This window comes from Ranitomeya variabilis, chromosome 6, assembly GCF_051348905.1.
Source record: "Ranitomeya variabilis isolate aRanVar5 chromosome 6, aRanVar5.hap1, whole genome shotgun sequence".
NCBI lineage: Eukaryota > Metazoa > Chordata > Amphibia > Anura > Dendrobatidae > Ranitomeya > Ranitomeya variabilis.
In genome coordinates this window covers 525,127,335-525,152,666 of record NC_135237.1, presented here as the reverse complement: position 1 = coordinate 525,152,666, position 25,332 = coordinate 525,127,335, and the positions used below count along the sequence as shown (strand labels likewise).

Sequence of the window (25,332 nt, the reverse complement as noted above, 5' to 3'; positions counted from 1 at the left end):
CACAGCGCAGGCGCCGGATTTAAGAAGCAACAGCGCGAAGGGGGCGGCGACCATCGCCCCTGAAGAGAAGAGTGACGGCAGCTGGGAGATTGATAGAGGACGATTCGGACCGCCTCCCGGTAAAATATCTGGTATTTGTGGCCAATTTTTAAAACGCTTTATTGAGGTAATAAATGAATCAAAAACTAAAAGAGCCACTTTGTTAGACTGCAGCATTACTGCTGCACAAGGTGGCTCTTTTAGTTTATAATGGCTGGGGGGGTGACAGTGGCCCTTTAAGGCCTCGACCAGATCTAGACCAGTGGTACACCATACTACACCTCCCTGGGATTTAAATTTGGTCCTCTCTGCACTGACTAAAGCACCTGTTGAGCCACTGTCACAAGCCTCTTTAAAAATATTATCACGTAAAACCTCCCTCCTGGTGGTGTTAACATCGGCACGGAGGATTAGTGACATGCAGGCCCCATCAGCATATCCACCTCTGACACGCATACTACGACAGAGTAATCCTTAAAATCGATCCATCCTACCTTCCTAAAGTGGCATCACATTTTCATAGATCTCAGGAGATCTCGCTACCCTCCTTCTGTCCAAACCCCAGAAATGAGAAAGAGGAACATCTACACACACTAGACGTTAAGAGATGTTTAGTTCAATACCTAGCGGCCACAGGAGTTTATAGGAAGGATAGGGCTCTGTGTGTGTTTTTCCAGGGTCCAAATAAAGGGCATAAAGCATTGAAGGCCACTCTTGCGAGATGGATAAGGGACGCCATCATCCTCTCGTATTCATCAAGTAATGAGAACATTCCAGAGGAAGTCATGGCTCACTCAACCAGATCGGTGGCGGCCTCCTGGGCGGAGAGAGCAGGAGCATCAATTGAACAGATATGTAGGGCGGCCACTTGGTCATCTCCTTCCACTTTCTTTAGACGCTACCAACTGGACCTGACTCCCTCTTCACACCTCACCTTTGGCAGAAGGGTTCTAGAGGCAGTGGTCCCTCCCTAATGTACATCTATGAAATTCTCTCCGTGGTGCCGTCATGGGGTAAGAGAATATCGTAGTTACTTACCGATAACTGTATTTCTCTGATCCCATGATGGCACCCGTACATTCCCTCCCTTCACGTGTGAGTGTGAACACTAGAATTAATCTTAATACTTAGTCACGTGGTGCCTCTGATAAGTTGAAATTAAAGTTTATGTTTGATAACATTTAAGTTACAGCTGAAGTTCTGTTAAGTCTCTGTAAACCAACTGATGCGGGAGAGAGGTCCCGCCTTTTTCACCTGTAGGTTTCCTGTCCCTGAGGGCAGATCCCTCTCTCTCCGTGGTGCCGTCATGGGATCAGAGAAATACCGTTATCGGTAAGTAACTACGATATTCTTCAGCATCCACAGGTTTTATTCCTCCTTTTGCCGTAGCCATGAGGCCTTGTTTTTCTATGTTCTTGTTTTCTTTTTTTCTTTTATTTGTCAATAACCCAATTAGAGGGTATGGGGTATGGAGTTGATGGAAAGTCTGGGCTTGTTGAGCAGCGCACTGTTCGAGGGGGGGTAACTAAGCGATTGACAAGGGGTCTCAGGACCCGGATCCACACCGATCTTTTTCTCTGAGCCATCTTTTTTTTTTTTTTTTTCTTTTTTCTCCTTTTGCTGAGGTCTTGATTTTTATGTAGGTTTTTATTTTTGTTTGTTTAGGGAACAATATATATCTACAGCTCTACTTTTCCTCTCATTCCTAAGGCTGCTTCCTCACGGCGTTCAGGCATCCTTTCAATGGCTCTGTGGGGGGCTCACGTCTGAACCCCCTCAAAATGCAATTGCGATGTATATGCCAACGGGGCCACAGACTATAATGGTGCCGGTAGAGCGAACGTGCTCTGTCGTCCATTGTTTTTAGTCATGTACACTTCCTGGAGGCGGACATTCAGACGTAGCAGACTGTACCTGGAAGTCCCTCTCCAGTAGGCGGCTACGCCTGAAAATGATAGACGACAGGGCGCACTGTCACTCTGCCGGCACAATTACTGTCTATGGCCCTGTCGGGACCCACAAACGGGTGTCAGAACGCAGTGTGTAAGCGGCCTTACTATTGTGCCTTTTCACATGGTTTCTCCATGCAGAGCCGGGTGTGTGACCCTCTGGGGTCTGTGCTGTGTCCCCTATAAAGGTAAAGGGCTTCTCTGCTGTACGTTCAGCTGAACTCGGAGAAACGTAATGAAGCTTCAACAAATCCGTGCTATCGTTTTCCATGTCTAGATGAAGAATGTAATATTTTGTTTCTTTTTTACTATTGCTCTTCTTCAGTGAGTTTTCTTTCGCTGACTCGTGCTCTTGAAATCTCATTTTTCTAGGAGCGGATATATTTTTAGGATGCAGCGGCAGTGCCAATTTTTCTCCACCAGGTGGCAGTAAAGGACCAATAACGCTTTTGCATAACTTGGTCCTTGGTAGAATTATCCAAAGTTCTGCAAGTGAGTTCTCCGGGAAGGAAGGTAACCACAGGCGACCAGTAAGAGAGGTGGCTATCCGACAGCTCAATGTGTGACGCTTTAACCCCTTCATTATTAATTTTTGCACTTACGTTTTTTTTTTCCTTCCCTTCTTCCAAGAGCCAAAACTTTATTTTTTTAAACTCTTCTAAGCATGAAGTTATTTGGGAGCTTATTTATTTTTATTTTTTTTATGCATTAAAATAACCCGTCAACATAATTCTGCAGGTCAGTACGGTAACGGTGATGCCAAGCTTGCAAATATTTTATTGTTAATTCAGAACATTGAAAGAAAAAACCAACAAACAAACCACATGTTTTTTTTTTGTTTTGATTCTCCATTTTCTGGGATCCTTAACTTTGAATTCTCGTTTCCGCGCAGTATTTTCCGCACCATGTGCACTGTGGATTTGGTTTACCATAGGTTTTACATGGCAATGTAAACCTGATGGAAAACTGCAGCGAATCCTCAGCGGCCAATCCGCACCGTGTGCACATAGCCTAATGGATCTTGTAAGCGCTGATTTACAACCATCCTAGTAAGCTTTGTGCCCCTGCCTGCAGCATTGGAGAGCGCACAGCTCTGGCCAGCAGCGCAGCAGTGCCGCTAGCCCAAACTGTTAACCTTTAGGATCGCACCTCCCCACCCCCTAGCAATCAGGAGGCAAGGTGGCACACTTAAAGGAATCATGAGACAACCCCTTTAATAGAAAGGTGGAGTGTGTCCATTCTGCTTATGGAGAGGGGGTCCTGAACAAACTGACCCCATTTTTTTTTTCAAAAATAATTTTCCCCTTCGAGACTGACTCTGACTGTTACTGGACCCATTCACCTAATTGGTGGGAATGTCTGCGTGTCCCCTTCTGCATGATCTCCCGTGACCCAGGGCTGATTGGAAGTGTTAGATGCAGACATCGGCGACTTTTTTTTTTTTCTTTTCCCGGACGAATCATTATCTTGACGAGTTTCCATGGTAACTGACTGCCATCCGCAGCTGATAATGTGTAATTCTGGTTACTAATGTTTAATAAAGTTCTCAGGAAATTGGGACTAAATCCATCCCGGACACCAAGCCGTGACAATAGGGGGTGCGGATTCACCCGGACACCGCAGTATGGACGGGTCCTCGGCACAATATGAGGAGTCCATTACCAGACATCACCATTTATTACCATTGTGGCTGCAAGTTAGACTTTTGGCCGGACTTTTTTTTTGGGAATCCAGTAGCCATTTTTGGTAGGTAGGCAGCATTGGTTTATAGTAATTTATGAAAGTTCAGGAGCAGGGCTCTCCAGAGAAACAAAAAGGGCCACAGCCGGGGCCCCAGCGCTCAGGCACCCCCTCCAACGTCCTCAGGTAGTGATGACATGTACTTCAGAGGGCGGGAAAACCTTATATTGTTTATCCTCCTGATGGTCAGTGGGTGTTGGACCGCTGGGATCCAGAACAGATCAGCAGGACGGTGCGCTGTGACACCTGTGAGCGTGGAGCTGCTGTGTACACGCCTGACCGCCCGCTCCAGTACCTCCCTATGGGGCTGCTGAGCGCTGTGCTCGCCTTTTTCCAGCCTCCCCTTAGGCTTCTTTCACACTTCAGTTTTTTGGCGTCAGTCACTTCCGACATAATGACGGATCCGTCACAATAGTTGAAAAAACGGATGTAACGGATCCGTGTTTTTGACGGATCCGTTACTCGGGGGTTGTATATACTTTTTGGAGCATGCGCAATTGAAAAAAATTGAAAAAACGGATTGGGGCGACGGATCCGCCAAAATGACGGTCGCGACGGATCCGTCGCCCATAGGTGGCCATTCTATGAAATGACGGACGCGACGGATCCGTCGCGATCCGCCATTTCAACGCAGACAAAAAACGTTGCAATGACCGTCAATGTCTAGATGACGTCCGCCAAATTTTGACGGATCCGTCGCATGACGGATGGAACGGACGACCATCCGTCACAATCCGTCGCTAATGCAAGTCTATGGGGGAAAAAACGGATCCGTCGAAAAAAAAAACGATCCGTTTTTTGAGGAAAATGGCGGATTTAGACTGACGCCAAACAACTGAAGTGTGAAAGAGGCCTTAGAGAAGGAATATTGGTCAAACAACCAAACGACGTCTTTTAGCCCCCGGCTTATATACCATAGTGATGGCTTCCGCCTGAAGAATGGTCGGGTGGCTTCTCTTACTGCAAAGCCTGAAGCTGTAGAGGCCATGGGCACACGCTGAGTATTTGGTGAGTTTACCTCAGTATCTGGAAATAGGAAAAAAAACGTGGATTTTCCGCGTTGCTGATGAGTAAGTAACGAGATCCAGGATACAAGAACTGTATTAAATGCATTTTTTTTTATTACCAACGCGGTTCAATCCTTCCTGAGGACCAAGTTTGTGTACTTTGAAACGTGTGTGCACATACCCCTAAAATACTTTTTTTTTTTTTCTGCCTTCTATGGCAAAATTTGTAGCTTTTTTTTTTTTTTTTTTTTACACAGAAAGGCCTCCAGAGTATGTTCTTTTTCTGTGACTTCTGAAGATGGTCCACTACAAAAATCCACATTAGAGAGTATGAAGAGTATGGAAAGCTGGTTTTCATGTGGATTTTCAAATGGATCCACTTAGGTAAAATTTTCACAATGAGTTTTTGGTTAATTTTTTTCACTTTTTTTTTTTTTTTAATCTCTGCAGTTTTTTTTGTCTCTCGTTGATGTCATGTTTTAAATAAAGTTGCCTTTTTTTTTTATACTTCCTAGTATTTGGTGTTGACAAAATTTCATTGATACTGATATGTGGATCACAAGCGTTTTTTTTACCAGCGGATTTTCCGCATCTAATGCATGTTTATGGCACGGTTGCCAAATTGACTTACTTTTTCTGGACAGTATCCAAAAATGACGGACAGACAATATTTTGTTACGGTCACATTGGAAAACCATAATAAATCATTCTGATTATAAGTGATCCGTGTGTACAGCCCATAATTCTGATAGGAGACATCCGCTGCATTCACTGTAAAATTACGATAATTATAGTGAGAATAATCTGTAGAAGTTTCTTCAGCTTCATACAAATCATGTTAAATGCGTTAAATTTTTCTCACGGCGTAACGAAATCAGATGCATTTTCCTGCTTAATTTTCCTTGCAGATTTTATGTTTTTCGAATCCACAGGGTGTCCATTATTTTCAGATGTTTTTGGAGGGTTTTTCACCCATGCCGCACATATCGCACACAACGTTGTTCCTGCCAACTCTCTGATTTTTGTTTCAGAAAATTAATTTTCAAATACGCAACGTGTGCTCGTACCCACGATAGGCGAATAGGCGCTCACAACATCTTTTTATGGTGGATTCCAATAAAATAAAAAAATACCGTAAAACTGCCTAAAAACTGAACATGATGCACAGCAACAATTTTTTTTTTTTTTTTTTTAAAAAAAAGCCTCTTTGGGTCCGTATAAATAATAGAAAAGATGCCACCACTGGAGCTGCCACAAAAATGGAAAAACCGACAGCGAAGCGTTTATGCCACAAATGTTTTATCGATGCTAGAGAATTGGAACATCATCTATCTGTATAATGAGGCCTCATCTCACGCCCCAGGAAGTAGAGATGGTTACATATGTGCTGCTTTCATAGATGCGCATGGTATCCTGCTCGCAAACATCTAGAGAATGGGCCCCAATCTCTTGCTTCATGATATGGAGAGTTGGCTGTGCATGTGCTGTTTTCACGGTTGCGCACCTGTCGCTCTTACGTTTGCGCACTATTGAGGCTGAGACCCTTTCTCATACAGCAGGAAATGGAGAGATGTTTGACCCCGTACTGCTTTTGGTTGCCCACGTGCTTCTCTCGTTGGTTGCCCACATGCTTCTCTCGTTGGTCGCCCGCGTGCTACTCTCGTTGGTCACGCGCCTCTTTCTCTCGTTGGTTGCCCGCGTGCTTCTCTCGTTGGTTGCCTGCGTGCTTCTCTCGTTGGTTGCCTGCGCGCTTCTCTGGTTGGTTGCCCGCGCGCTTCTCTGGTTGGTTGCCCGCGCGCTTCTCTGGTTGGTTGCCCGCGCGCTTCTCTGGTTGATTGCCCGCGCGCTTCTCTGGTTGGTTGCCCGCGTGCTTCTCTGGTTGGATGCCCGCGTGCTTCTCTGGTTGGTTGCCCGCGTGCTTCTCTGGTTGGTTGCCCGCGTGCTTCTCTGGTTGGTTGCCCGCGTGCTTCTCTGGTTGGTTGCCCGCGTGCTTCTCTGGTTGAATGCCCGCGTGCTTCTCTGGTTGGATGCCCGCGTGCTTCTCTGGTTGGATGCCCGCGTGCTTCTCTGGTTGGATGCCCGCGTGCTTCTCTGGTTGGTTGCCCGCGTGCTTCTCTGGTTGGTTGCCCGCGTGCTTCTCTGGTTGGTTGCCCGCGTGCTTCTCTGGTTGGTTGCCCGCGTGCTTCTCTGGTTGGTTGCCCGCGTGCTTCTCTGGTTGGTTGCCCGCGTGCTTCTCTGGTTGGTTGCCCGCGTGCTTCTCTGGTTGGTTGCCCGCGTGCTTCTCTGGTTGGTTGCCCGCGTGCTTCTCTGGTTGGTTGCCCGCGTGCTTCTCTGGTTGGTTGCCTGCGTGCTTCTCTCGTTGGTTGCCCGCGCGCTTCTCTCGGTTGCCCGCGCCCTTCTCTCATGGTACCAATTTACTTATCATGCATGAAAGTAACTGAAAAATGACACATATGCAATTGTCTTTTCATTCTCGGAGGGGCAACAGGGCTCCATTTTCAAGATTGATGTGTGATCTACACCTATTGGACATTTTTCATATGCCATAGGCTTTCCATAAATGTCCACCACTGTAGGAATACTTATGCACATGGTTGTCTCTAACTCCTGCATTGCTGGTTGCAGTTATCGGATCAGTACCACAACTCCTTTCAATCCCTTACATTTCATCATTTGATATTAGCAGGAGATTAGAATGGATCCGTTTTCCGGTCTGCTACCTTTACAATTATGAATGGACGATGGGTATTGTGTTGGGGTCGTCGAGGCTGGTTGTGATGTGAAGTTCCCCGGAAAAAAGCAGTTTATCAACCTTAGTCAGACACTGGAGATTTTCCTTTTGTGATTCACGGATTCTTTCCTGTGATCGTCATTAGAATCATCTTGATTACCCGCAGATAACGAGCCGCCCCGTATTCATAGGTAGATGAACACTGCACATCACCATATCTCTAAGTGTTAATGGGTTCAGCTGGCTACTTGTAGGAAATGTGAACCATCCCACCATGTTAAGGATGCGAGGAGCATATAAGTACCTATTCACAAGCATGAATGCCTAATTAATCCTTCTCTCCAAGTGTCGGAGTAGAGGGGTATCTCACAATGACTGGATGGGGGCTGCAACCTCCAGCTGTAGCGTTGCATTCGTTCCCGAAGGATTGATCTTATAGAACAGATTTGCAGTAATGTGCACCTATCTTAATTTTGCATCAGTAGTAATTGTATAAGATTACTAGAAAAAAATGGCAAATGTGGAAAAACTGGTATACAAAAGATTACAAAGATGTGATTGGAGAATTTGGTTAAATTCCCAAATGCTACGATTGCTAAAATCTCTAGAGGACCTTCCAGCGTACCCATCTAACCTGTCTTAGAAAATCATCACATTCACCTTAAGAAAACTGTCCTAGAGGAGCTCTGTGCTGTACCTCTGTTATTGCTGCGGGTAATGTAGGAATAAATTGACAACTGGGTTTTACCACTCTACTTGATAATAGTGTGTGTCTATACACGGTCTGATGGTGATCGGATATTGTCAGGGGGTCCCCAATCTTCTTACCTTGAAATCTTCATTAGGCTGTGAGAGATTACGTGTTGTGCCCATGTGAAGAAATCTTGAGCGTATGTTCCCCTTGACCGAATGCTCCTTTGTACAGTAGTAATGGCCAGAATCACTTCTGATTAAGTAGTAATTCCCTATTTCCCCCCGTATAAAGAAGAAATGTCTGAGCCCCCCCTTATAAAGTTATAATAGCCAAAGTCATCCCTGAGTAGTAGTTTTAATTCTCCGAGTGCCACCTTGTAAAGTTGTAATGCCCCGAGTGCCCCTCTTAAGGTAATAATACAGCAAATGTCCCCTTATAAAGTACTAATGCCCAGAGTTCCTTTTTATAAAATAGTAATAACGCAAAGGTCCCCTTTTCAAGTAGTAATGCTCCCAGTGCCTCCTTCTAAAGTAGTAATGGCCCTAAAGTGCCCCTTTAAGAAGAAATAATGCACGTCCCCTGTGGAAACCGGTATATCTGATAGTGGCACTTGCCTGAGCAGACAGCAGTTAGCCGCACTGCGGGGGCCCCCGAGAGCCCCATCTGGCTGAGATAGATGGACACATCATTAGCAAAAAGTGATCACACCGTGGTGTTAGTTTATTTTTAGGAATAACTGGAACAACACATCTACACACGTGGTCAAAATTGTCGGTACCCCTCGTTTAATGACACAAAACCCACAATGGTCACAGAAACAACCTGACGAAAGTAATAATAAATAACAGATCTATGAAAATGAACAAATTAAAGTCAGACATTGCTTTTCAACCATGCTTCCACAGAATTAAAAAAATAAGTCATGAAATAGGCCTGGACAGAAATGATGGTAGCCTTAACTTAATATTTTGTTGCACAACCTTTTGAGGCAATCACTGCAATCAAACGATTCCTGTAACTGTCAATGAGACTTCTGCACCTCTCGACAGGTATTTTGGCCCACTTCTCAAGAGCAAACTGCTCTAGTTGTCTCTTGTTTGAAGGTTGCTTTTTCCAGACGGCATGTTTCAGCTCTTTCCAAAGATGCTCAATAGGATTTAGGTTAGGGCCCATAGAAGGCCACTTCAGAATAGTTCAATGTTTTTAGCAGTGTTTTGGGTCATTATCCTGTAGCAAGACCCATGACCTGCGACTGAGACCAAGCTTTCTGACACTGGGCAGCACATTTCTCTCTTGAATCCCTTGATAGTCTTGAGATTTAATTGTACCATGCACAGATTCTAGACACCCTGTGCCAGATACAGCAAAGCAGCCCCAGAACATAACAAAGCCTCCTCCATGTTTCACAGTAGGGACAGTGTTCTTTTCTTGATACGTTTTTCAGTCTGTGAACATAGTTAATGTGCCTTGCCAAAGTTCAATTTTTGTCTCATCTGTCCATAGGACATTCTCCCAGAAGCTTTGTTGCTTGACAATGTGTAGTTTGGCAAATTCCAATCTGGCTTTTTTTATGATTTTTTTTTTTTTCAATAATGTTGCCCTCCTTGTTCATCTCCCATGAAGTCCACTTTGGCTCATACAATAACGGATGGTGCGATCTGACACTGATGTTCCTTGAACTTGAAGTTCACCTTTAATCTGTTTAGACATTTTTCTGGGCTCTTTTGTTACCATTCGTATTATCCGTCTCTTTGATTTGTCATCAATTTTCCTCCTGCGGCCACGTCCAGGGAGATTGGCTACAGTCCCATGGATCTTACATTTCTGAATAATATGTGCAACTGTAGTCACAGGAACATCAAACTGCTTGGAGATGGTCTTATAACTTTTACCTTTAACATGTTTGTCTATAGTCTTCTTTCTAATCACCTGAAACAACTCTTTCCTTCACTTCCTCTGGTCCATGTTGAGTGTGATACACACCATGTCACCAAACAGCACAGTGAGTATCTGTAGCCCTACAGGCCACTCACTGATTCCGAGATTGTAGACACCTGTGATGCTAGTTAGTGGACACACCATGATTTAACATGTCCCTTTTGTCACATTATTTTCAGGGGTACCATCATTTCTGTCCAGGTCTACAGTGGGGCAAAAAAGTATTTAGTCAGTCAGCAATAGTGCAAGTTCCACCACTTAAAAAGATGAGAGGCGTCTGTAATTTACATCATAGGTAGACCTCAACTATGGGAGACAAACTGAGAAAATAAAAATCCAGAAAATCACATTGTCTGTTTTTTTATCATTTTATTTGCATATTATGGTGGAAAATAAGTACCGTATATACTCGAGTATAAGCCGACCCGAGTATAAGCCGACCCCCCTAATTTTGCCACAAAAAACTGGGAAAACTTATTGACTCGAGTATAAGCCTAGGGTGGAAAATGCAGCAGGTACCGGTGAATTTCAAAATTAAAAATAGACACTCCATACCATTCATTATGGCCCCATAGATGCTCCACATAAAGCTGTGCCACATATAATGCTCTGCACCGTTCATTATGGCCCCATAGATGCTCCACATAAAGCTGTGCCACATATAATGCTCTGCACCGTTCATTATGGCCCCATAGATACTCCACATAAAGCTGTGCCATATATACAATGCTCTGCACCGTTGCCCCATAGCTGTGCCATATATATAATGCTCTGCACCATTGCCCCATAGCTGTGCCATATAGTGCTCTGCACCGTTGCCCCATAGCTGTGCCATACAGTGCTCTGCACCGTTGCCCCATAGCTGTGCCATATATACAATGCTCTGCACCGTTGCCCCATAGCTGTGCCATATATACAATGCTCTGCACCGTTGCCCCATAGCTGTGCCATATATATAATGCTCTGCACCATTGCCCCATAGCTGTGCCATATAGTGCTGTGCACCGTTGCCCCATAGCTGTGCAATACAGTGCTCTGCACCATTGCCCCATAGCTGTGCCATATATACAATGCTCTGCACCGTTGCCCCATAGCTGTGCCATATATACAATGCTCTGCACCGTTGCCCCATAGCTGTGCCATATATATAGTGCTCTGCACCGTTGCCCCATAGCTGTGCCATATAGTGCTCTGCACCATTGCCCCATAGCTGTGCCATATAGTGCTCTGCACCGTCCATTATTGCCCCATAGCTGCTGCTGCAATAAAAAAAAAAAAAAAAACATACTCACCTGTCTTGCTTGCAGCTCCTCGGCGCCATCTTCCCGGCGTCTCTCTGCACTGACTGATCAGGCAGAGGGCAGCGCGCACACTATATGCGTCATCGCGCCCTCTGCCTGAACAGTCAGAGCGGAGAGACGCCGGGAAGATGGCGCGACGCCCGGCGTGTGGAACGAGGACAGGTGAATATGCGATACTTACCTGCTCCCGGCGTCCCGCTCCTTCCCCCTGCCTGTCTTCGGTGCCGCAGCCTCTTCCTCTGTCAGCGGTCACCGGCACCGCTGATTAGAGAAATGAATTATGCGGCTCCGCCCCTATGGGAGGTGGAGCAGCCTATTCATTTCTCTAATGAGCGGTCCCACGTGACCGCTCAGGGGAAGAGGCTGCGGCACCGAAGACAGTGTGACAGGCAGGGGGAGCGACAGGAACGCCGGGACTAGGTGAGTATATGACAGTCCTCACCCGCCGACCCCACCACCGATCATGACTCGAGTATAAGCCGAGAGGGGCACTTTCAGCCCAAAAATTTGGGCTGAAAATCTCGGCTTATACTCGAGTATATACGGTATTTGGTCAGAAACAAACAATCAAGATTTCTGGCTCTCACAGACCTGTAACTTCTTCTTTAAGAGTCTCCTCTTTCCTCCACTCATTACCTGTAGTAATGGCACCTGTTTAAACTTGTTATCAGTATAAAAAGACACCTGTGCACACCCTCAAACAGTCTGACTCCAAACTCCACTATGGTGAAGACCAAAGAGCTGTCAAAGGACACCAGAAACAAAATTGTAGCCCTGCACCAGGCTGGGAAGACTGAATCTGCAATAGCCAACCAGCTTGGAGTGAAGAAATCAACAGTGGGAGCAATAATTAGAAAATGGAAGACATTCAAGACCACTGATAATCTCCCTCGATCTGGGGCTCCACGCAAAATCCCACCCCGTGGGGTCAGAATGATCACAAGAACGGTGAGCAAAAATCCCAGAACCACGCGAGGAGACCTAGTGAATGAACTGCAGAGAGCTGGGACCAATGTAACAAGGCCTACCATAAGTAACACACTACGCCACCATGGACTCAGATCCTGCAGTGCCAGACGTGTCCCACTGCTTAAGCCAGTACATGTCCGGGCCCGTCTGAAGTTTGCTAGAGAGCATTTGGATGATCCAGAGGAGTTTTGGGAGAATGTCCTATGGTCTGATGAAACCAAACTGGAACTGTTTGGTAGAAACACAACTTGTCGTGTTTGGAGGAAAAAGAATACTGAGTTGCATCCATCCAACACCATACCTACTGTAAAGCATGGTGGTGGAAACATCATGCTTTGGGGCTGTTTCTCTGCAAAGGGGCCAGGACGACTGATCTGGGTACATGAAAGAATGAATGGGGCCATGTATCGTGAGATTTTGAGTGCAAACCTCCTTCCATCAGCAAGGGCATTGAAGATGAAACGTGGCTGGGTCTTTCAACATGACAATGATTTAAAGCACACCGCCAGGGCAACGAAGGAGTGGCTTCGTAAGAAGCATTTCAAGGTCCTGGAGTGGCCTAGCCAGTCTCCAGATCTCAACCCTATAGAAAACCTTTGGAGGGAGTTGAAAGTCCGTGTTGCCAAGTGAAAAGCCAAAAACATCACTGCTCTAGAGGAGATCTGCATGGAGGAATGGGCCAACATACCAACAACAGTGTGTGGCAACCTTGTGAAGACTTACAGAAAACGTTTGACCTCTGTCATTGCCAACAAAGGATATATTACAAAGTATTGAGATGAAATTTTGTTTCTGACCAAATACTTATTTTCCACCATAATATGCAAATAAAATGATAAAAAAACAGACAATGTGATTTTCTGGATTTTTTTTCCCTCAGTTTGTCTCCCATAGTTGAGGTCTACCTATGATGTAAATTACAGACGCCTCTCATCTTTTTAAGTGGTGGAACTTGCACTATTGCTGACTGACTATATACTTTTTTGCCCCACTGTATTTCATGAGTTTTATTTTTTTTTATTCTGTGGAAGCATGGTTGAAAAGCAACGTCTGACTTTCATTTGTTCATTTTCATAGATCTTTTATTTATTATTACTTTTGCCAGATTCAAGTTATTTCTGTGACCATTGTGGGTTTTTCTGTCATTAAACAAGGGGTAGCAACAATTTTGATCTCGTGTGTATAACTGTTACATGTAGGAGGAACACAAGCGCTGGTGGAGAACATCAGGCTGAATTACGACCTCATATGTACTTGTATCGCGCTCCATGGTTCTCCTGACCCAAGTTCAGCAGCCTTTGGGCATAGACAGGGCAGTTGAGTTCAGATTCGAAGACCATCAGCTGGGTTGGAAATCTTGGTCCATTCGCAGACCATAAAACTTGAATGTGTGAAGCCAACCGTAATGTTTCCTCTCAATAATCGGGGAGAATTTTCTTGTTTCCCATATTTCCAATCCGATATTTGCAATGTGCAGTCCAATGTCTTGCGTCCAGTCTATATATGTGATGTTTGCGCTGGGTACACATGTGCAGTGAAGAACCCCACCATATGTACCATCAGGCTGGTTTAGTCTGATCCACCAGACCTCCACAGATTCTTAAGTTGATGGTGCTCAGCTGCACTTCCCAGTACCCCAGTGATCAAATGCATCTAAATTGAATAAAATATCCCAAATCACCATAAAAAACGTCCCTAACGTAGTAAGTAATGATAGTACGGAGATAGCTCTTAGGATCTGGGTTTCTCTTCAGCTGACAATGTAGTTCTTCTCTTTGGCGGTCATTTTAATACCTGTTTACACAGTCAGACAAAGGAAACAATGCGCACTGAGCCCTCGGTAAAAGATCGCTCAGCGCCCATAGGCTGCCATGTTTCTCGGCAGCGCGAGTCCTGCTTACACAGGACGACGCACCACCGAGAACGTTTCTTCTATGCTGCGTAAAAGATCATTTCACCCGATGAATGAACGTTTTGCTCGTTTAGCAGCCCGTGTCCTCAGCAGGATAATCGTGAAACCGGCGTTTAACACTCGTTCACAATTATTTTGCAGCGTATATGACCTTGACTTCAGAGATAAGAATCTGTGTCTCTTTATCTAGCCACACATTATAGTAGTTCAGAGCCCTGTTTACTTGCTGACAGTGTCCCTTTGACCCTTTTTGAGATTCGGCTTTTTTTTTATTTTTGCAGAAAAAATCCAAATGGGGTAATATTTTAGAAAACAAAGCAAAAAAAAAAGCCCAATTCTGCTAATGTTCTCGAGGTCAGTACGATTACAGCGAAACAATCTTTTATACGGTTCGTATATGTAGCTGAAAAGGTCAACTCTCGTCCTCACTGTTTTGCGACTGGCTGCAGCAGGAGCCTCCCCCCACTGCCCTGGCTAGAGTACAATACAGAGATTAAAGTCAACCATAGACTGGCAAACTGTTAAGAAAAATAAATAAGTTCACAGGCTTTAATGAATTTTCAATGGGGAGAGAGGAGAGACTCCTCTGCTAGAAACTTATCTACCCTAAAGCCAAAGCAATGGCCATTGAAATTCCAAGAGACTGGTCCTACACCCCCCTAAAGCGTTGGAAAGCCCCCATTTACATCAGATGGTTGGCCTGTCCTGCCAATCGGCTAGTTCAATGACTTTCATCCAACATCTTTGGGCTCCTATCACCCTGAACCTCAGCAGTTCACAAGCTGTAAATTGGAGAGTGTTAACCCCTATGATGTTTGCTTGACTGTTACTAGACCGTTTATTTTGGGGAAAAGTCCTGTTGACCGAAAAACCAGATTGTACAAATATCTCTCATTTAATTTTATCACTTCTTTCTTGATATAGAGTCCTTTCTATTCACTTGTCCTCTAATAATGATGAGATGACTCTGATGATTCTGTCTCAGTCTACTCGGTAAAGCTGGAAAAAAAAAATAAATGGGAAAACTAGGCAAAATTGGAAATGTCAGACTCTCTGGGAGATCTGGTAACTAGTGTTTAGAATTAAAATATTTTATGTTCTGTATGAAAAGCCACAAACATAGTAGTTATAATATAAGTTGGAGTTAACTTCTTCTGTAAGATTTGTCCAGTTGACCTTATTATGGTTTATTATTAGGTACATTTCTGGACCCTGGGAAGATAAAAGGTTAATGAGATGAATTGCTAAAATGATTCTGCCTTCCAATTTGTATTCCTGACTTGAGTGTATGTGAATCTGTCGCTCACCCTGGTACATAATATAATCCAGCGCCTCGTCTCCTGCTGCCGCGGAGGATTGAACGGTTGGAAAATCCATTAGAAAGATAATTTACTAAGTTTCCAGGCAAGATTAAAAAAAAAAAAAAAAAAAAAATACTATATAAAAATAAATGGATTAAAAAAAATATGTCTCTTCTTATGTTCCAGTTGTGGCGGAAGTGAAGCTCCGGGAGGATCAGTACACGCTGGACCACGTGCGCGCCTACGGCATGTATAATTACCTGCACTGTGACCCGTGGTGCCCTGATAGCGTCTTCTATGTGGATCAGCTTGGCAGAGTCATGACCATCCATGTGACACTGGTAGGGATGATACAACCTTTACATCGTTTGTGTTAGTAGTGTAAGGTCCGACTTCAAATCGTTTCCTCCCCTGGATTATATGTTATCACCGTTAAATTAATGAGCACCCCCCAGAGTAAGATTACTGTAATCTAAATGTATCAGTGAGACATCACTGGAATCAGGGTCTCTGCCCCTACATCACGCTGCTGTCAGATTACATAGCAAAAACCTGCTGACGGATTCCCTTTTACCCCCTTACCAATGTATGACGTTATGTCATATGCCGGCTCCCTGACTTTGATGCAGGCTCTTTCCCGGCACATGATCCCAAACACATTTTTCGAGCACGCCGAAGACACTTGGTTATCACACGAGCATGGCGGGTAACACCTTATCCCAGCACATTCACTCGTCATTATTTATAAACGTAAAAAACCCCAACAGGATATGGTTTTGGTTAGTTGTTTCGGGTAATGCAATAAGCCCTATCATAATATGTTATAGTAGTAGTAACTAGTCAGCAGACTTAATACTGCTCAATATTAAATCATAAAATATTAATTTAAAAGAATAGTACTATTGAGTAGAAATAATTTCAGCTTATTTATTCAACCCTCCACAAACAATCACGGTATCTAATCTGGCCTCTTGTGAAAATTAATTGCCCATCCCTGCCAGACAATATAGTTCTTATAGTTTTCTAATCATATTAACCCCTTTCTGCCATATGACGTACTATCCCGTCGAGGTGACCTGGGACTTCATTCCCAGGGACGGGATAGTACGTCATAGGCGAGCGGCCGCGCTCACGGGGGGAGCAGTGCGGCCGATCGCCACCTGGTGTCAGCTGATTATTACAGCTGACATCCGGCACTATGTGCCAGGAGCGGTCACGGACCACTCCTGGCGCATTAACCCCAGGAGCACTGCAATAAAGCCTTGCGTGCTTCCCTGAGACCCTTGGAACAACGCAATGTGATCGTGTTGCTCCGAGCGTCTCCTCCCTGCAGGCCCCGGATCCAAAATGTCCGCTGGGCTCCTTCCGGGTCCTGCAGGGAGGTGGCTTGCAAGCGCCTGCTCTGCCTGTCAGATCACTTATCTAACACAGTGCTCTGCAAATTGTCAGATCAGCGATCTGACATTATATAGTCAGGTCCCCCCTGGGACAAAGTAAAAAGTTAAAAAAAAAAAAAAAAGTTAAAAAAATATTACTAAATAAACAAAAAAAGATATTTTTCCAATAAATACATTTCTTTATCTAAATAAAAAAAAACAATAAAAGTACACATATTTAGTATCACCGCGTCCGTAACGACCCGACCTATAAAACTGTCCCACTAGTTAACCCCTTCAGTGAATTCCGCAAAAAACAACGCTTTATCTTAACGCCGATCAAAAAGACATCATTTCGTCCCACAAAAACGAGCCGCCATACATAATAAAGCGATGCAAAAATAATTATTTTTTTATATAAAATAGTTTTTATTGTATAAAAGCGCCAAAACATGAAAAAATTATGAGGTATCGTACTGACCCGAAAAATAAAACTGCTTTATCAATTTTACCAAACGTGGAACGGTATAACCCCCCCCCCCCAAAAAAAAAAAAAAAAAAAGGTCATGAATAGCTGGCTTTTGGTCATTCTGCCTCACAAAAATCAGTATAAAAAGTGATCAAAAATGTCACATGCCCGAAACAAGACCTCTCATGACTCTGTGGACCACAATATGGAAAATTTATAGCTCTCAAAATGTGGAGATGCAAAAATCATTTTTTGCAATAAAAAGTGTCTTTTAGTGTGTGACAGCTGCCAAGCATAAAAACCACTAAAAAACCCGCTATACCGTATTTTTCGGACTACAAGACGCACTTTTCCTCCCCCAAAAAAGGGGGGAAAATGGGGGGTGCGTCTAATAGTCGCAATGCAGGCTTACCGTGGCAGCAGAGGTACGGTGGCAGAGGTACGGTGGCAGAGGTGTGGTGGCAGAGGTGCGGCGGCAGACGTGCGGGGATGAGGAGGCGCAGTCATCGGGGTCCCTTTCCCCGGTGAGGTGATGCAGCAGCCCGGTAAGCAGCAGAGCCGGGTGAATCCTGTTAGCGGTGGTGGCGGCCATCTTCCGGAGGCCGCGCATGCGCAGATGGAGCGCTCTGCTTCCCGGGGTTTCAGGAAAATGGCCGCGGGATGCCGCACGTGCGCAGATGGGGATCGCGGCGGCCATTTTCCTGAAGTTCGTGGCTTCAGGAAAATGGCCGCCGCGATCTCCATCTGCGCACGCGCGGCATCCCGCGGCCATTTTCCTGAAGCCCCGGGAAGCAGAGCGCTTCATCTGCGCACCCGCGGCCTCGGGAAGATGGCCGCCACCACCGCTGACAACAGTATTCACCCGGCTCTGCTGCTTACCGGGCTGCTGCATCACCTCACCGGGGAAAGGGACCCCTCTGACGCCATACCTCTCACTGCGCCTCCTCATCCCAGCACCTCCTCATCCCAGGACCTCCTCATCCCAGCACCTCCTCATCCCAGCACCTCCTCATCCCAGCACCTCCTCATCCCAGCACCTCCTCATCCCAGCACCTCCTCATCCCAGCACCTCCTCCTCCCAGCACCTCTGCCGGTAACCACTGCTGCAACCCTCCCATGGACACCAGGCCGTGGCATTGCCCACCTAAGCAGGAAGGGACCCTGCTCAGGTGCACGCCGTACCGCATCACCCCACCTCTGCCGACACCATGCCTCCTGTGACCCTGCTCTGCCACCGCCAGCCCTCAGGTAAGATACTGTAAATTCGGACAATAAGACGGACCCCATCTTATAAAAAATCTCTTTTTCTGCAATTTTCACCCTAAATTTGGGGTGCGCCTTATGGTCCGGTGCGTCTTATAGTCCGAAAAATACGGTAAATAGTAAATCAAACCCCCCTTCATCACCCCTTAGTTAGGGAAAAACAAAAAAAAATGTATTTCCATTTTCCCGTTAGGATTAGGGTTGGGGCTAAAGTTAGGGTTTGGATTACATTTGCGATGGGGATTAGGGTTAAGATTAGAGTTAGGGGTGTGTTGGGGTTAGGGGTGTGGTTGGGATTAGGGTTAGGGACATGTTTGGGTTAGGGGTGTGGTTATGGTTAGGGTTGGGATTAGGGTTAGAGGTGTGTCAGGGGTGTGGTTAGGGTTATGGTTGGGGTTAGGAGTGTGTTGGACTTGGGGGTGTGGTTAGGGTTGGGATTAGGGTTAGGGGTGTGGTTGGAATTAGGGTTAGGGGCATGTTTGGGTTAGGGGTGTGGTTAAGGTTAGGGTTAAGGTTGGGATTAGGGTTAGGGGTGTGTTGGGGGTTAGGGTTGGAGTTGGAATTCGAGGGTTTCCACTGTTTAGGCACATCAGGGGCTCTCCAAACGCGACATGGTGTCCGATCTCAATTCCAGCCAATTCTGCGTTAAAATTCTGCGTTAAAAAAGTAAAACAGTGCTCCTTCCCTTCTGAGCTCTGCCGTGCGCCCAAACGGGTTTACCCTAACATATGGGGTATCGGCGTACTCGGGACAAATTGGACAACAACTTTTGGGGTCCAATTTCTCCTGTTACCCTTGGGAAAATACAAAACTGGGGGCTAAAAAATATTTTTTGTGGAAAAGATTTTATTTTCACGGCTCTGTGTTATAAGCTGTAGTGAAACACTTGAGGGTTCAAAGTTCTCACTACACATCTAGATAAGTTCCTTGGGGGTCTAGTTTGCAAAATGGGGTCACTTGTGGGGGTTTCTACTGTTTAGGTACATCAGGGGCTCTGCAAATGCAACGTGACGCCCACAGACCAATCCATCTAAGTCTGCATTCCAAAATTTCACTACTTCCCTTCCGAGCTCTGCCATGCGCCCAAATGGTGGTTACCCCCCACATATGGGGTATCGGCGTACTCAGGACAAATTGGACCCCAAAAGTTGTTGTCCATGTTACCCTTGGGAAAATACAAAAGAGGGGGCTAAAAAATAATTTTTGTGAAAAAATGATTTTTTATTTTCATGGGTCTACATTATAAATTTCTGTGAAGCACTTGGTGGGTCAAAGCTCTCACAACACATCTAGATGAGTTCTTTAGGGGGTCTACTTTCCAAAATGGTGTCACTTGTGGGGGGTTTCTACTGTTTAGGCACATCAGGGGCTCTCCAAACGCAACATGGCGTCCCATCTCAATTCCTGTCAATTTTGTAGTGAAAAGTCAAACGGCGCTCCTTCCCTTCCGAGCTCTCCCATGCGCCGGGATTAAGGTTAGGGGTGTGTTGGGGTTAGTGTTGAAGTTAGAATTGAGGGGTTTCCACTGTTTGGGCACATCAGGGGTCTCCAAACGCAACATGGCACCACCATTGATTCCAGCCAATCTTGCGTTCAAAAAGTCAAATGGTGCTCCCTCCCTTCCAAGCCACGACGTGCGCCCAAACAGTGGTTCCCCCCACATATGGGGTATTGGTGTACTCAGGACAAATTGCACAACAACTTTTGGTGTCCAATTTATCCTGTTACCCTTGGGAAAATAAATCAAATTGGAGCTGAAGTAAATTTTTTGTGAAAAAAAAGTTAAATGTTCATTCTTTTTTTTAAAAAATTTCAATAATTCCTGTGAAACACCTGAAGGGTTAATAAACTTCTTGAATGTGATTTTGAGCACCTTGAGGGGTGCAGTTTTTAGAATGGTGTCATACTTTGGTATTTTCTTTCGTATAGATCCCTCAAAATGACTTCAAATGAGATGTGGTCTCTAAAAAAAAAATGGTGTTTAAAAATGAGAAATCGCTGGTCAACTTTTAACCCTTATAACTCCCTAACAAAAAAAAATTTTGGTTCCAAAATTGTGCTGATGTAAAGTAGACATGTGGGAAATGTTACTTATTAAGTATTTTGTGTGACATCTCTGTGATTTAAGGGCATAAAAATTCAAAGTTGCAGAATTGTGAAATTTCAAAAATTTTCTCCAAATTTCCATTTTTTTATTTTTTATTTTTTTCACAAATAAATGCAGGTAATATCAAATAAATTTTACCACTATCGTGAAGTACAATATATCCCGAGAAAACAAGGTCAGAATCACCCGGATCCGTTGAAGCGTTCCAGAGTTATAACCTCATAAATGGACAGTGGTCAGAATTGTAAAAATTGGCCCGGTCATTAACGTGCAAACCACCCTTGGGGGTAAAGGGGTTAATGGTGAACGCTATACAAACCTCCCCCCCCATGATTATATTTAATGCAAGTGAGCTTCCACAGCCATCTCTCTGTTCATAGTAGCTGCGGCACCAGGCAGGACATGGAGTCCCTTTAGAGATTTGTGTGGGATACACCATAAATGTCTATCCTTGGATGTTAAAGTTTATCCATCACCAGATGTCACAATACAAACTGCATTCATTCTTAAATAGTTCTTCGACTTGATGAGGCTGGTGTATTTATGAAAAAAAAAATGTCTGTGTCAGAATGGTTATACAATCTTTGTATCAACATGAGCATTTTATAAGTTTGGCTAGTGCTGGCCTCATAAAATGCTAATTGTGATATCGGCCACAAGTACTTTCAATAAGAAAAATGCAAACAATCTGATTGTTGGATTTTATCCACTTCTTGACGTAGGAAGCCGCCATTTCTTAACCCAATAAAGCCCAGCCTTCAGCTGAGCAGCATAAGGCCGGCATCACACTCGGCGTAAGACAATACGGTCCGTATTTTACGGCCGTAATACGGCCGAAATACGGTGAAATGTTCCCAAAATAGTGATCCGTAGTCAGGGTGTGTCAGCGTATTTTGCGCATGGCATCCTCCGTATGTAATCCGTATGGCATCCGTACTGCGAGATTTTCGCGCAGGCTTGCAAAACCGACATCTAATGGATTTCTGTGCTCAAATGTTCATTAAAACATATATACAGTGTATATATATATATATATATATATATATATATATATATATATATATATATATATATATATATATATATATATATATATATATATATATATATATATATATATGTCATTGAGACACATATATATATAGTCTGTATTTATATTTCATTCAGCGCGATATCTGTGAACAGCCGGTAATTCAATTGCCGGCTTTTCATTTCTCCTGCACAAACCCGACAGGATATGAGACGTGGTTTACATACAGTAAACCATCTCATATCCCCTTTTTTTTTTGCATATTCCACACTACTAATGTTAGTAGTGTGTATGTGCAAAATTTCAGCGCTGTAGCTGCTGAAATAAAGGGTTAAATGGCGGAAAATTTGGCGTGGGCTCCCGCGCAATTTTCTCCGCCAGAATGGTAAAGCCAGTGACCGAGGGCAGATATTAATAGCCAGGAGAGGGTCCATGGTTATTGGCCCCCCCGTGGCTACAAACATCTGCCCCCAGCCACCCCAGAAAAGGCACATCTGGAAGATGCGCCTATTCTGGCACTTGGCCACTCTCTTCCCACTCCCTGTAGCGGTGGGATATGGGGTAATGAAGGGTTAATGCCACCTTGCTATTGGAAGGTGACATTAAGCCAGATTAATAATGGAGAGGCGTCAATTATGACACCTATCCATTATTAATCCAATTGTATGAAAGGGTTAAAAAACACACACACACATGATTAAAAAGGATTTTAATGAAATAAACACAGCGGTTGTTGTAATAATTTATTGTTCTCGCAATCCATTTCCAGGCCCTCGCTTGGCAAAATAATAAACGCACAAGATACATACCTTCTGATGTCAGATCACGTCCCACGAAGTAATCCATCTGAAGGGGTTAACTAATATTACAGGCACGAGCTGCGATAAACCACTCGCTCGTGCCTGTAATCCCCGGGTGCTGAAAGGAAAGCAGTGATCTATACTTACATTGAGTCGCGGTGATGCGCCCCTGCTGGATGTTCTCATGAACTGCAGCCTGGGAACTTTTTCCCACGCTCCAGGTCATATGAGGACATCCACCAGGGGGCGCATCACCGCGACTGAAGGAAATGTAGGTCAATGACCTACATTTCATTCATTCGCCGGGGAATTACAGGTACGGAGCACAGCTGCATTTAGCAGGGCTCCTGCCTGTAATATTAGTTAACCCCTTCAGATGGATTACATCGTGTGACGTGATCTGACATCAGAAGGTATGTATATTGTGCGTTTATTATTTTGCCAAGCGAGGGTTTGCAAATGGATTGCAAGAACAATAAATTATTACAACAACCGCTGTGTTTATTTCATTAAAATCCTTTTTAATCATGTGTGTGTGTGTTTTTAACCCTTTCCTACAATTGGATTAATAATGGATAGGTGTCATAATTGACGCCTCTCCATTATTAATCTGGCTTAATGTCACCTTCCAATAGCAAGGTGGCATTAACCCTTCATTACCCCATATCCCACCGCTACAGGGAGTGGGAAGAGAGTGGCCAAGTGCCAGAATAGGCGCATCTTCCAGATGTGCCTTTTCTGGGGTGGCTGGGGGCAGATGTTTTTAGCCACGGGGGGGCCAATAACCATGGACCCTCTCCTGGCTATTAATATCTGCCCTCAGTCACTGGCTTTACCACTCTGGCGGAGAAAATTGCGCGGGAGCCCACGCCAATTTTTTCCGCCATTTAACCCTTTATTTTAGCAGCTACAGCGCTGAAATTTTGCACATACACACTATTAACATTAGTAGTGTGGAATATGCAAAAAGAAGGGGGATATGAGATGGTTTACTGTATGTAAACCATGTCTCATATCATGTCGGGTTTGTGAAGGAGAAGGAAAAAGCCGGCAATTGAATTACCGACTTTTCACTAACACCGCTGCGTATTTCTCGCAAGTCACACTGCAGGTCCGTGTGGAATCCGTATTTTTCTCGCCCCCATAGACTTTCATTGGCGTATTATTAGCGCAATACGCTGACAAACGCAGCATGCTGCGATTTTGTACGGCCGTAGAAAGCCGTATAATACTGAACCGTAATATACGGCTGATAGGAGCAGCCCCATTGAGAATAATTGTGCCGTATGTAATGCGAGTTTTACAGACGTAGTTTCTGCGCCCTTACGTCCGTAAAACTCGCCAGTGTGACGCCGGCCTAAGGATTGTGATAGTTGCTACATATGGCAATGCTGAAGAACAGCATATAGTACATCTTCCAGGAGGCTAAAAGAAATAAAAAAGTGTGTGTATGTGCATATGTGTATATATGTGTGTATGTATGTGTAATATATATATATATATATATATATATATATATATATATATATATATATATATATATATATATATATATATATATATATACATATACATATACATATATATATATATATATATATATATATATATATATATATATATATATATATATATATATATATATATATATATATATATATATATATATATATATATATATATATATATATATACATATATACAGTGGGGCAAAAAAGTATTTAGTCAGTCAGCAATAGTGCAAGTCCCACCACTTAAAAAGATGAGAGGCGTCTGTAATTTACATCATAGGTAGACCTCAACTATGGGAGACAAACTGAGAAAAAAAAATCCAGAAAATCACATTGTCTGTTTTTTTATCATTTTATTTGCATATTAGGGTGGAAAATAAGTATTTGGTCAGAAACAAACAATCAAGATTTCTGGCTCTCACAGACCTGTAACTTCTTCTTTAAGAGTCTCCTCTTTCCTCCCCTCATTACCTGTAGTAATGGCACCTGTTTAAACTTGTTATCAGTATAAAAAGACATCTGTGCACACCCTCAAACAGTCTGACTCCAAACTCCACTATGGTGAAGACCAAAGAGCTGTCAAAGGACACCAGAAACAAAATTGTAGCCCTGCACCAGGCTGGGAAGACTGAATCTGCAATAGCCAACCAGCTTGGAGTGAAGAAATCAACAGTGGGAGCAATAATTAGAAAATGGAAGACATACAAGACCACTGATAATCTCCCTCGATCTGGGGCTCCACGCAAAATCCCACCCCGTGGGGTCAGAATGATCACAAGAACGGTGAGCAAAAATCCCAGAACCACGCGGGGGGACCTAGTGAATGAACTGCAGAGAGCTGGGACCAATGTAACAAGGCCTACCATAAGTAACACACTACACCACCATGGACTCAGATCCTGCAGTGCCAGACGTGTCCCACTGCTTAAGCCAGTACATGTCCGGGCCCGTCTGAAGTTTGCTAGAGAGCATTTGGATGATCCAGAGGAGTTTTGGGAGAATGTCCTATGGTCTGATGAAACCAAACTGGAACTGTTTGGTAGAAACACAACTTGTCGTGTTTGGAGGAAAAAGAATACTGAGTTGCATCCATCAAACACCATACCTACTGTAAAGCATGGTGGTGGAAACATCATGCTTTGGGGCTGTTTCTCTGCAAAGGGGCCAGGACGACTGATCCGGGTACATGAAAGAA

General features: G+C 44.2%; 1 protein-coding gene across 2 annotated transcripts in view; it reads left to right on the top strand.

Moving 5' to 3' along the window:
- The window catches only part of NUDCD1 (NudC domain containing 1), a 172,933-nt gene that overhangs the window by 29,608 nt on the left and 117,993 nt on the right, over positions 1–25,332 (top strand). Inside the window, exons 2-3 of one of the 2 annotated variants that reach the window (XM_077271082.1) lie at positions 15,478–15,684; positions 15,768–15,922. In XM_077271082.1, the coding sequence (XP_077127197.1) occupies positions 15,830–15,922 (93 nt within the window). In that variant the 5' untranslated portion in view covers positions 15,478–15,684; positions 15,768–15,829. The remainder of the gene's footprint in view (positions 1–15,477; positions 15,685–15,767; positions 15,923–25,332) is intronic. The other variant, XM_077271081.1, reaches the window with a different exon arrangement.